Here is a 12,027-nt window from a genome sequence, read left to right as displayed (position 1 = left end):
AAAAGGAAAAAAAAAAAAAAAAAAAAAAAAAAACCCCAGGAGTGAGCATCAAGGCCACCGAGAGGCTACCTGCTCACCTCATACTCAGGCTCATCGTCAGCTGCTTTGGTGGCATTCTTGTCCCCAGCATCAGCCCCCACTGGCTCAGGGGTGGTGGCCACAGTAGGGGATGCAGGGTCAGTGGGCTGCTGCACGGCAGGAGGGCTGGCCTCCTCCACCTTCTGAGGCTCCCCAGAAGCCTGGTTTTCTTCTACAGCATTCATCACTGCAATCACCTTGGCTTTCTTCTCAGCCTGGAGAAACGGGGACAGGAAGTCACCTTGACCTCTCCAGGAATGAGCAAGGCTCTGTGACACTCAGGGACTCTTCAACCCTCCATCAGTGATCTGGAGATAGCAGCTCTTCCCATCAGCCCAAGCAGCTAAAGCAAACAACCGCTGAAGCTGGAAGGCCTACTCAGCTCTTCCTCCTGCTTCCAGGAAAGCACCATCTTCGCCATGTGTCTACCCTTTGGCTTTTTTTGACACAGGATCTCACGCAGCCCAGGCTGGCCTCAAACATGCTTGTAGCTGAGGCTGATCCTGAACTCTTGATCCTCCTGCCCTACCTCTTAAATTCTAGGGTTAAAGGTTTACACCAGAAGGGTTAGCATCTCAAATGGTATTTGAGCATCACTGTTCAGGGAAGGATCTTAAGCTTCCCAACTGAGAATGTGAGCTTTGCATTTTCCTCTCGGTCTTTGGTCTTTTTGGCAATCAAATCCTTCCTGCCTAGTTTCCAGACCACAACTGTGTGCCATCTCTTAAGAGTACATCCATTGGACGGTGGTGGCTCACGCCTTTAATCCCAGCATTCGGGAGGCAGAGGCAGGCGGATCTCTGTGAGTTCGAGACCAGCCTGGTCTACAAGAGCTAGTTCCAGGACAGGCTCCAAAACCACAGAGAAACCCTGTCTCAAAAAAAAAAAAAAAAAAAAAGAATTAAAAAAAAAAAGAGAGTACATGCCATGCCCTGGATCTGCTCCGACAATGTAACAGAACACTGCAAATTCCGACAATGTAACAGAACACTGCAAATGCCTGTCCCTATGCAGATGCCACTTAGGTTCACTCATTACACGGCCAGCAGACTGTGTGCTGCTACAGGTGCGCCTTCTGGTCATTGATGCGTGTGCTCATTCAACTCTTTGCTGAGCACACTGATCAGGAGCTGTCTGCCATGCGGCCAACAAACCAGCCACTCTCATTTATTCTCCCACTGAACAGTCCACACCCTTCCCCACACTTGACCCTCGAGCCCAATTTCTTCCCATAATCTGTTCAAAACCAGGCACGCTGGGTATGTACCTTTAATACACACCCAGCACTTAAGAAGGCAGAGGCAGGTGGATCTCTGTGAATTTGAGGCCAGCCTGGTCTATACAGTAAGTTCCAGGATGGCCAGAGCTGAACATAATAGACAGACTTGTCTCAAATAAATAACCAAACAACAAACAAACCACTGCTCAAGATCTCTATGAAGTGCAGGCTCGATGCCAAGTTCTGGGGACCAATCAGCTCACCTCCATCAGTAAACCTTGAGCAACCATCTTCAAAATTCAAGGCTCTGCACCCATTTTCATCATACCAGCTGGGAACGGAGAGAGCAGGGAGAAGGGACTATGGCCTTTCCTGGTTTTGTTTGTTGCTATTGTTTTTGAGACAGAGTTCCTCTGTGTAGCCTTGGATGTTCTGGAACTCACTCTGTAGACCAGGTTGGCCTCGTCTCAGAGCTCTTGTTGGGATCAAAAGTGTGCACCAGCATGCCCGACCCAACCTTTTCAAAATCTGTGCCAAGAACTGAACCTGAAGCCTGTGTACTCTTACCTGTGTGCTCCACCAAAGCCCCACCCCCATTTTCTGCACATAGCTTTCCCCACAAAAGGTGGAGGAGCTATGGCAGCTAACTCTCAAGATTAAAAGAAAAGGAGGACTAGCTAAGCAGGTGAAGGTCCTTGAACTAAACTTGGGCCTCAGGCCTCACTTGGAAGGAGGACGAACTCCAGCCAGCTGCCCCCTCATCCCCACTGTCATACCATGAGGCTGGGAGGAAGCACACTTGAGTACATGTAATTTTTTAAAAGATCGGAAAACTTAGAACCTTATCAGGTGTAGTATGCACAGCTATAGTCTGAGCACAAGCAGGAGAACTGTTCATTGGGAGGCCAGCCTGGACTACTTTGAAATTGCTCTTTAAAAAACAAAACAAAACAAAACTACGAGCTAGGTGTGCCTATGTGCCCTGCCATCCTGTCGGCACAGCTACTCATTACCAGCCGACTGGCCCAGCCTTTTCTTAGTTGTTCCAACCTAAATACTCAAACTCAAGGTTTCTGGTCACTTTTCTTGACCCATGAAGAGCCTGAATCAGTATGTATCAAAGATTCCAAGGATGCTCCGAAGGCCTGTCACCTCACAAGCACAAAAGCAAAGCTGCTCACGGGGTCACCTTTGAGGTGAGCGATCTAGTAACATTTTATTCCAATCTTTATGTTTTTGCCTCAGGGCAACAACCCTTTTCTTTTGGTGATCCCTAAAACAGAAGGTGAAATTGAGTGTTTTCTCTTGGTTCACCAAATCCCAGGTGGACGGATACAGCCGCGAAGACCAGCTCTAGGCCAGGGAAGAATGCAGGGCAATTGCTCAACTTTCCCCAGCCTCACCCTCACCTGGCCAGCTGCTCTCCCCTTCCTGCCGTCAATTAGCCACCGCCTCCCCCAAAGGCACACCAATTTGGGCCCTCAAGCAAGTCCTTTCTCTCGGAAGCTATCTCCTCAGCTGGAATCACTACCAGCAAATTACACACAAAGATATACACACCCCTGCCCAGATGTTGTCTCTTTCTTCCTACCACGCTTTCTAGAACTTCTGACAGCCAAGACAGACCCTGCCTTAGGTGGCTGCCTCCGATGACCCAAAGACCTGGTGTGCAGGCCCTGCGAGGCTCCTCAGCCAGCATGAGGCGTGCGGCTTGCAGAGGGAAAGGGTCTGAAACCATTTCCACAGCAAGGAGTAGCTGGTAGAAGGCTCCTCCCCAGGCTGCCAAGTCTCTAAGACAGTCCTCCTGCCACCACCTTATTATCCCCCCCACAGCTCCTTTGTCTTTCTCCTCACCCCCTTCACTACAGTTGGTGAAAATTCTCCCACAACTTCCCCCGGGTTAGTCAGATGCCGCTGCTAATAGCTGCATAGCACCCCCAATCCACCAGCGCTGAACATGTGCCCAGCACAGCTTGGGCTGGCAGAGGAGGAAGGGGGCCTGCCTCCACCAGGACCAGCACAGCAGAGGGGGTTAGCAGCAGGAGGCCAGAGGAAAGGGGAAGAAGGGGCAGCACGGCTAGTGGGGGAGGGGCTCATTAGAATAGGGAGCCTGGCAGTAGAACCACCCTCCTGCCCACGTTCACTACCCCTACCCCCCAAGCAGACAATAGGAAAGGGAAGGGTTAACTAGGGGCTCTAGCATTTGGTCTCTAAGCCACGAGACTGAGCAGGGTCCAAGCGGAACACAACACCATCCCCCAATACCCATGACTCAAGAAAGCTGCTCGGCCTAGGGGTCCTCCGGCCCAGGAAAGCTGCTGGCAACCCGGCTGCCTACAGCTTCCTTGTCCAGTCCCGCCTCCTCAGGCAGCTGTACCGGCTCCACCTCCCTCTGAGACTCCCATTCCAAAGGTCAGAGGTCTAACTGCCTCTTGCCCCAAGCCCATGCGGCTTTGGGCTATCTCAGTATCATAAGACACCAGGCTACTCGAACTTGAGAGTTAGCACTACTCCTTGCCATCACCCGCCACTTCTTTCTGGATGCCGGCCTAGTGATACAGGAATATTGGGGTGTACCGTGGGAGGAAACTGTCCCTCTCCAGAGTCCTAGAGTTGGTAGGGCCTTGAAACCAACATGGTACCGCAAGAAGGCACACAGGTCATCAAGAACTGCCAGGCACCCATCTGCCAACAGCTACAGCCCAGGCTGCTTCCAACCCAACTCTTTCCAGCTTTCAGTAGGGCCGTCTGCGCCCAGCTTGCAGTTAGCACTACCAGGACTGATCTTCCAGTCCCCTGTGCGTGCCCGGTGACAAATGAGGCCAGGGAAGAGTGGGGCCTTGAAGCTCCTAAACACAAAAGTGAGTGGGACGACCTAAGTGGGCAGCCCCCGGATCTCAGGTGGGCCAAGGGAGGCTGACTTGACTCTTTGCCATACTGAGGGCTGCGGGGACCCTCCCACCGGCCCTGCCACCTCCCCGCCCCCGGTATCCCCAGGGCTCCGTCCAGGAACCTACCCATAAGGCCAGGTGCAGCCCCTCTGCGGTCCGGCTCAGGTGTGAGCCGCGGCCCGAAGCTCGGTAAATAGCTGCCCGTCTGGGGGGAGGGGCAGGGGGCGCTGGGGCTGGGGGCGGAGGGGGCCAGAGGGAGGGGGAGGGGGCGCTGGGGGGGAGGGAGGGAACATTTTCTTTGTCTAGAACTCCAGGTCACGTGGGCCCCGCTGGAGTTCCTGGTTGGTTACGCGCGGGCCGGGGGAGGGGGCCGGCCTCCAACGCTGGCGCTGGGCCAGCCCCTCACCCCGGCCCGAGGGGCGCAGGGGGCCTGGGGGCGAGGCTGGCCAGTCCGTTCCCAGGGCCCCGCCCCGCCTGCCAGCTCCTGCGGGCTGCCTGCCCTGCCCCCTCCCCCCAACTCTGGGGATGGGGGATATAGAGAAGGATGGGGGCCCTGGGGGAGACGGGCAGTGTGCGGGCTGCGAGGAGCCCAGAGCAGCCGCGGTGGGACAAGAAGCACAGACTTCAGACAACTTGAGAGTGCCGCGAGAAAGTTGTAGAAAGTGAGTTTCACAGAAGCACGAGCAAAGTAAAAAAAAAAAAAGAGGGAGAGAGAGCGCGCACGAACAAGTTTACAGATTAGAGATGAAGCCTGGAGTTTAACGAACGCAGTTTAGGGAAAGTCAGGATATAGACGCTGGTGAACAGAAGGTGTCACACACAGGTTGGGGCGCCCCAGAACAAGAAATGCTGTGGGACACAGTCCCCCCTCTCAGTTTACGCTACAAGGGAACACGGCCTTCACTCCCAAGAGGGCATTTAAAAACCTGTGTGGTTGAAGTACGCCTGTAATCCTACCACTTGGGAGACAGCAAGATCAGGAGTTCAAGGTCATCCTTGACTAACACAAGCTCAAGACCAGCCAGAACGCTGTGAAACCCTGTCTCAACAGTTACGGCAGGGAGACATACACAAGCATGCACGCGCGTGTGATAGCTCCAGGAACCACCAGGTGCAGTCTAGGCCATTTCAAGTCACTCGAAGCAAAGTCACAGAACCCTAAGGCGGACATTCCCAGCCCCCATTAGGAGCCCTGAAGCATCAGGTACAGGGAGGGACACTTGTTCCTGCTCTCAGGAAGTTGATCCATTCCACTAGACTTGGGGAGATGGAGGGTGTCACTGAACGCAAACCCGTGTCAATAACTACCAAAACCACCAAGCAGGTGGCAGAAGATGGCATCAGATGAGGCAAACGAGATCCGAAGTGGACCAGGAAATGGAGGGGGGCAGCAAGAAGTATAAGATAAGTCAGAGGGCAAGAAAGAAGAAGCTCTGCCAGCCTCTCCCAGTTCCAACGCTAGGAAAGGACGAGGCTGCACAGTGGGAACAGGTCAAGCCTGTGAACAGATGTATTCTGTACCATGGCAGATGTTCGAGAAAAACAAAGATTAGCCAGGATTCAGTCTGCAAGGTGACTGCTCCCAGCAGGAGACTGCTGTGTGGCCGGTACACTTGTGCAAAGATCCGGACTTAAGTTCTGATTTCACAACCACAACCTCGACACAAACCACTTAACCCCAAGAAGTCTGTTTGTCTCATGATGACATCTGCCCTCTGAAGGCCTGGAAAATGAACACCCTGAAGACAATGAGCTAACTCCCTAGGCGCCTGCTCACAGCCGGCAAGCTGGCACATACCAGCTGGAACAGGGATGGGTATAATGAGGCGAGGGGATGAACTATGAGGGAGACCCCCTCCATCTCACCCGGGGCTCTACTCACCCTTCCGGAGACCCCCAGAGCAAGTGAGCAACTGAATGGGCTTTCTCCATGTGCAACTTTGTGGGGGCAGGGCCAAGCCTGCAGTGCACACTATAATCCCAGCATTTAGGAAGCAGAGAGATTGGAAGATCACTTCAAGTTTGAGGCCAGCCTAGGCTAGAATAATGAGACTCTGTCTCAAAAAAAAAAAAAAAAGAAAAAGAAGAAAAAGAAAAAAAGAGAACAAAAACCTTAGGAGTACAACAAACTTCCCCAACAAGAAGGAGCCATCCTCCTGCCTCAGAAAACTCTCGAGGTCCTCTGCTGCCTAGGATATGTTATTTGGGCCAGCTCTCCAGGCCGCCCAAGCTGTGAAGACAAGCCATGAGCTTGGGGCTGGGGTCTAGCTCCATGGTAAGACCACATGCTCAAACCATGGTTTCGTCCCAAGCACACCCCCTCACCCCCTCCCAAGGAAGGAAGTCCTGAATTGACTCCTCTTGCTGCCCTCTGACCTTTAAGACAGGAAAGACTTGCTTGTTGCAACCTCCTCAGGCACGGTAACACCGCAGACCTCTCAAAAGGTTCTTGCTTTCCGGCTTGGCTGCTCTTTTCAGATGCAAACCATTCTGGCTTCTCACTCCTTTTGTAGCCAAGGCTAGCCTTGAGCTCATCTCCCTCCAGGTGTGCAGCACACACCTGGCTTTCGGATATTCTTCACATCTCACTGGTCTACAGAGCGTGGCTGACAACCTTAAATTCTACCCTATAGAGTTCTGCAACTTCTTCAGACAGACACCTTTCCGTGCAGCCAGGATGCCCGGCCTCAGAACTGAACTGAACCATTCTTGGTCCACATACAAAGCAGATTTTCTTTGACTTCTCAAAGTAAGGGAGTTCCTTGTGAGGTCTTTTGACTCAGATGAAGCTAATCAACTTAAAATAGCTGCATCAGGCAAGACAAGCCATGTTCTTGAAACTGCTTTAAGACTATGCTCCGAGACAGAAGATGAGATGGATGTCAAGAGCCTGGAGGATGCCATGGGGGGGGTCCGCCACAGTCCAGCAGAGAAGGTGGCCTCAGAACAGCGCCATGTTCTCTCTTGACTCAAGCCACCAGAGCTGATAAAGCACCTCTTAAAAGACATCTGACTCTCAACCCTCATCCTGTATTCATCGGGCAAACTTCACTTTAATTACATTTTCCAGTGGTACTCATTCCAATAAACCGCCAGCAAACATGGGGACAGGTGTCATGCTCCGAGTGAAACATGTCCCACTGTGCATGGCTGTCCAGGGTCACTGGAGCACAAGGTAAGAACTGTGTAAACTTGGTTTCCCAGCTATACAGAAATAAGATGAAGCTGGGAGGTGGTGGCGCACGCCTTTAATCCCAGCACTTGGGAGGCAGAGACGTGGGGATCTCTGTGAGTTCGAGGCCAGTCTAGTCTACAGAGTGAGTTCCAGGACAGTTTGGGCTATACTGAGAAACTCTGTCTCGAAAAACAAACAGAGCCGGGCGGTGGTGGCGCACGCCTTTAATCCCAGCACTCGGGAGGCAGAGGCAGGTGGATCTCTGTGAGTTCGAGACCAGTCTGGTCTACAGAGCTAGTTCCAGGACAGGCTCCAAAGCCACAGAGAAACCCTGTCTCGAAAAAACCAAAAAAAAAAAAAAAAAAAAAAACCGAAAAACAAACAGAAACAAGATGAGTCTCCAGGCCAGATCACCAAGTGGAGAGCAGTACTGTGTGGGGGTCAGTAGTAACAGTCACACCTGTTTGAAAAGCCGTGGCCCCCAGTACTGTGCCTGCAGCATGCAATGCCCCAGGGAAGGAGGGATTGTTGCTGCCTTCACGTACAGGACAGGAGCCACCTACGGCTCCTATAAAGCCACATAGAGGAAATCACTACATCTTTTCTTCTGTACAGCTAACTGCACTGATCCCAGACAGGGAGACCTTCCTAGAGCAAAGGCTATGAGGTCAGGATGGATGTCAGCTGTGAACTTGCCCTTCAGTGCACAGAAGCCTCAGTGTGAAGCAGCCAACACTCCAAATGACATCCAATGCCCCCACAACTCCAGAGGTCCCCCTAATAACAACACATAGCTCCACATTCTGCTCTTTCTTCCCACAGCACCCTTCCCGTTAAACTTCCACCAGGTGAACCCTACTAGCCTTGCCTTCTAAGCCAGTTCTCTCCCCCTACCAACAAAGCTCCTCTAACTCTGGGCTGTCCAGGGAAGCAGCTCTAGCTGTATGTAGCAGGTTAAATTAATCACAATTAAATGAAAATTAAATCACAGGTCCTCGGCTGCAGTAGCCACATTCTACTACACGGCCAAGAGCCACTATTTTGGGTGCGCGGCACAGAATGCAAACAATCCCATTTTCACAGAAAGTTCTGGATAGGGCTGCCCTGAGCCCCTCCTCCTTACCTCCCCTACTGTTCCTTATCTCCCCTCCTTTCCTGCACCCCGCCATTCCACTGTAAAATCTCCTATCAGCCTTGCCTCTTAAAGAGGACTGGACTCATCTCCGTGGGATTACAGCTCCCTAGAGGGCAGACATGGGATCTTCCTCGGCTTCCTGTGGAAACTATGGACAGAACACCTCCCTAACAATGGCGGAATAACTTGTGTCGGCTGAACTGAATGCAACATTACACAGGAGCCTCATCTACACCCTTCCCCACGTTCCAGGCTGCAGGCAGATCCTGTCCATAGCAGGCATCCTAATGATTGCCAGGAGGGTCCTGCTTTAGGGCTCTCCAAAGCTGCCAGGAAATGTTCGTTTCCTATCCCCCTGCAACCCATATGGAGGCGGCGAGCAAATGACCAGGACCTGCTGCTGGCAGTGAAGCTAAAAATAGCCTCAGAGCCAACAGCGTGGAGTTAGCAGGACTTGTTGCTAAGGAGACAGCCACAGAGCGAGCAACCAAGCAGGAGAAGGTGTCAGACATTCTCCAGGAGAGCAAAGGCTGGACTGGTGGACTCAAAGTTGACAGGGGTTCAATGCTCCCACCTAGAGATGGTCTGCCTTCTGGCAACTCCTGACTAGTGTTCAAGTGGGGGTAAATATTCCCCTCTGTCCCTCAGTACCTCATCTCCATGGTAACCACCAGGACTAGGGTAAAGTACCAGCCCCTGGAAGGGAGGCCTCTGCCTGGAGCTGGTTGTTATGGCAACATCTCCCCCCCTTTCTTGTCATTCTCTCCCTCCTGGCTTCTCCTGAGGGATGAGGTGGGGGTCAAGACTTAGCTTAACCACCAGGACCAGAAGCTTCCCAACAAGACTAAGCAGCCAGCAGCTCGAGGCTCCTGGAAGCCCAGGAAGGTCAGTGGGTCACAGCAAGGGGCAGTGCATCCTCTCCCTTGGTCCTTCACAGGTGACCCTGCCAGAGAGGCCCAGAGGGAGATTTAAAAACCCGTATGTCTAGGCCCTGCTGACGTGGATCAACAGGCATGGATGGGGGCCAGGACTCTTAAAACCACCGTAGGCAATTCTAACATTAGACAAGTGGGGGGACCTCAGAAAGCTCAGACTGTGGGATACAAGTGAGGAACTGGGTCCGTAAGAGAACTGAGCCCACCAGAAGGGTCAGAGCCACCAGGTGAGAAGGACATGACCTAGAAAGGGGGGGGCACTCCTTCACCTCAATGCAGGTGTCCCAGGAGGGCCACCACACTTCCTGGGCCTTTCCCTTCAACCACTGTCTGACTAGGTCCTGAGTTGAAATCAAAGCAATGGACAATCTGTTCCCTGTGGCAGACAGCAGAGGGTGGGGGGCTGGGAAGCCTGCTTCCCACAGCTCAGGCAGATGATTCAGACTAAAAGAGAAATCCATCCTCAAAAGTAAGGCAAAAGGGTCACCATGGCAACCATGGGTGCCAGTCTGATTGATTTTACATTGCCTGCCCAAACCCGGGGCTCTGCAACAGAACCTTGTTCCCAGCTCAGAAGAACAGTATTTGGTCTAACGCCACACACCCTACCCTCATTGACCAGATCCATTTCCTGGAGTCAACTGTGAGCCTGCCAGAAACACACCTACACCACCGGGATGGTTGAGCCTGGAGCACCTGCAATAGCCCAGCAGGGGGAGGAGCTCTGAGGAGGGGCGAGAAGGTGGAAGAGATGAGCTGCCATGCTTCTGTTACTCACAGCCTAATTGTGTGCCCAGGACCCACCACACATAAACCACAGCCGCCATGCAGGACAGCATGCAATTAGACAGTAAATTATGTGGTAGTGATCTTCCTACATGTGCTGAGGGAAGTCAGAGGCTGCCAGAACCTCAAAGGCAGGAAGATTCTGGGGCTGCGTTAGGGCAGGGTGTGCAGATCTGGAGGTCACCTGCAATGGCACTGTCTTCCTGGGAGCACGGCAAGGACAGATGTGAGATGCACAGGGTCAGCCCTACACATTTCTACTTTTAGAAGTGGCCTGGAGCTGCTGTATGTGAGGGAATTCTCACTAGCGGCGTCTAACACAGAAGCTAGAGGATCAGCCAGGAACCCAGTCCTTCCTTCTCGCTTACTCCCTATCTCTGCACATCCTGGTCTAGCCCAGGCACCCATCCCTGAGCCGTCCCTAGCTTCCAATCCTCTCAATCATTCCTATCCTTGAAAGCCCCAATCCACCGGGCCTGCCTGTGGGCTCTTGCTACCATCTTCCTCATGCCACCCTGGCCAGACATCCACCTACTTCCTCTGCAGCTCCGGAGCCAGCCCCCAAACCAGCCTCCTTTCCAGATATCCCAAAGCTGCTAGGTCTGCAGTTCCATTTCTGTCTACACCTGAGGACCAGGGCAAGAGGCGCACGCTGGAGAGACTGCAGGGGCCGAGGAAGGCTGTGCTGCACAGATTCAGACCTCCCTTCCCCTAGCCAGAGAAAAATCAATGGGAGATGTGGGAGTCTGAGACTGGGCAGGGTGTTGACAGCGATGACAGGATCCTAAGTGACCACCTAGCTTCTCTAGCCAGTCCAATGGGACTGCAGGACATCATCTGCTCGACGTAGATGGAATCAACGGAAGCCCAAGAGACCGACACTTAGGCAGAAAGACTCTGAGGGCAAGTTTGCTCAAGTGATGGATGTTGTCGCCCTGGAGAAACCTGAATCCGCAGAGGTGCTAATCACGTTCAAGCAAGGAGAGTGGGCCAAGAGGAACCACGTACACCACCCTTTCCCCACCCTTCCTCCTGGATCCAGGGGTCAGAGAAAGGCTCAGAGGACCACCATTCTGATTCAGGCACGCAGACCTGAGTTTCAGGGTCCAGAGACGATGGGAGGAGCCCAAGCAGACTAGCTGGGCTACGGCTGGAAACAACAGGATGGCCTCCATTTCCATCCGAAAGAGAACATTTAAATCAAAGCCTTCAGTCCTTTCCGGACTTCCTACCCCCAGGGTTTGGAAAGTGAGAGCCGCAACCCCAGTGGAACCTTCCAATCACCTGAACTGTCACTCAATTTCCCCCAATGTGATTAATCCACCCCAGGCAGCGAAGTCTAAACAAACAGCTCCACGTGACCCTAGTGCCAGGGCTGCGGCGTGGGGGGCTCTGGGCTAAGTTTAGGTCGGTTCCTACCAGAGGCCGAGTGCGTTTCAAACTTCCCCCGGGGGTTGGGGCTGATTTCCAGCCTGCTGAGGCACTGCCCCTGAGATGAGAGCTTCAATGACTCAGAAAAGGTCCAAGAGCCTGTCTCTGGATGCCTGCGGAGTGACTGAGGGCAACACACACTCGAACACACTGGTGGTGATGGTGGTTTGTTATTATTATTAGAATAACTCCCCCGCCCAAGCTGGCCTCCCCTTCTCACCTCAGGCTGGCCCTGGACCTGTGGGATGGACAGCACACCTAGCTGAGCACCCTCAGGATGATAAAGTAAGTTAACTACACCTTTGCAGTCTGAACTCCCCCACTCCAATTTCCTTGCAAATTGCATCGAGATTTAAATATACAGAGAGAGGACTGCG

General features: G+C 52.9%; 1 protein-coding gene across 6 annotated transcripts in view; it reads right to left on the bottom strand.

The window, feature by feature from the left end:
• LOC121439584 (DNA (cytosine-5)-methyltransferase 3A) overlaps window positions 1-12,027 on the bottom strand; it is a 136,259-nt gene that overhangs the window by 17,271 nt on the left and 106,961 nt on the right. For all 6 annotated transcript variants that reach the window (XM_041640099.1, XM_041640097.1, XM_041640096.1 and 3 more), the window contains exon 7: window positions 78-293. In XM_041640099.1, coding sequence (XP_041496033.1) covers window positions 78-293 — 216 coding nt within the window. The remainder of the gene's footprint in view (window positions 1-77; window positions 294-12,027) is intronic.

This window comes from Microtus oregoni, unplaced genomic scaffold (assembly GCF_018167655.1).
Source record: "Microtus oregoni isolate MIOR12 unplaced genomic scaffold, Mior012 000062F_ref0000492, whole genome shotgun sequence".
Classification (NCBI taxonomy): Eukaryota; Metazoa; Chordata; class Mammalia; order Rodentia; family Cricetidae; genus Microtus; species Microtus oregoni.
Note: the sequence above shows the minus strand (reverse complement) of the source record. Positions and strands in the feature narration are given on the sequence as shown.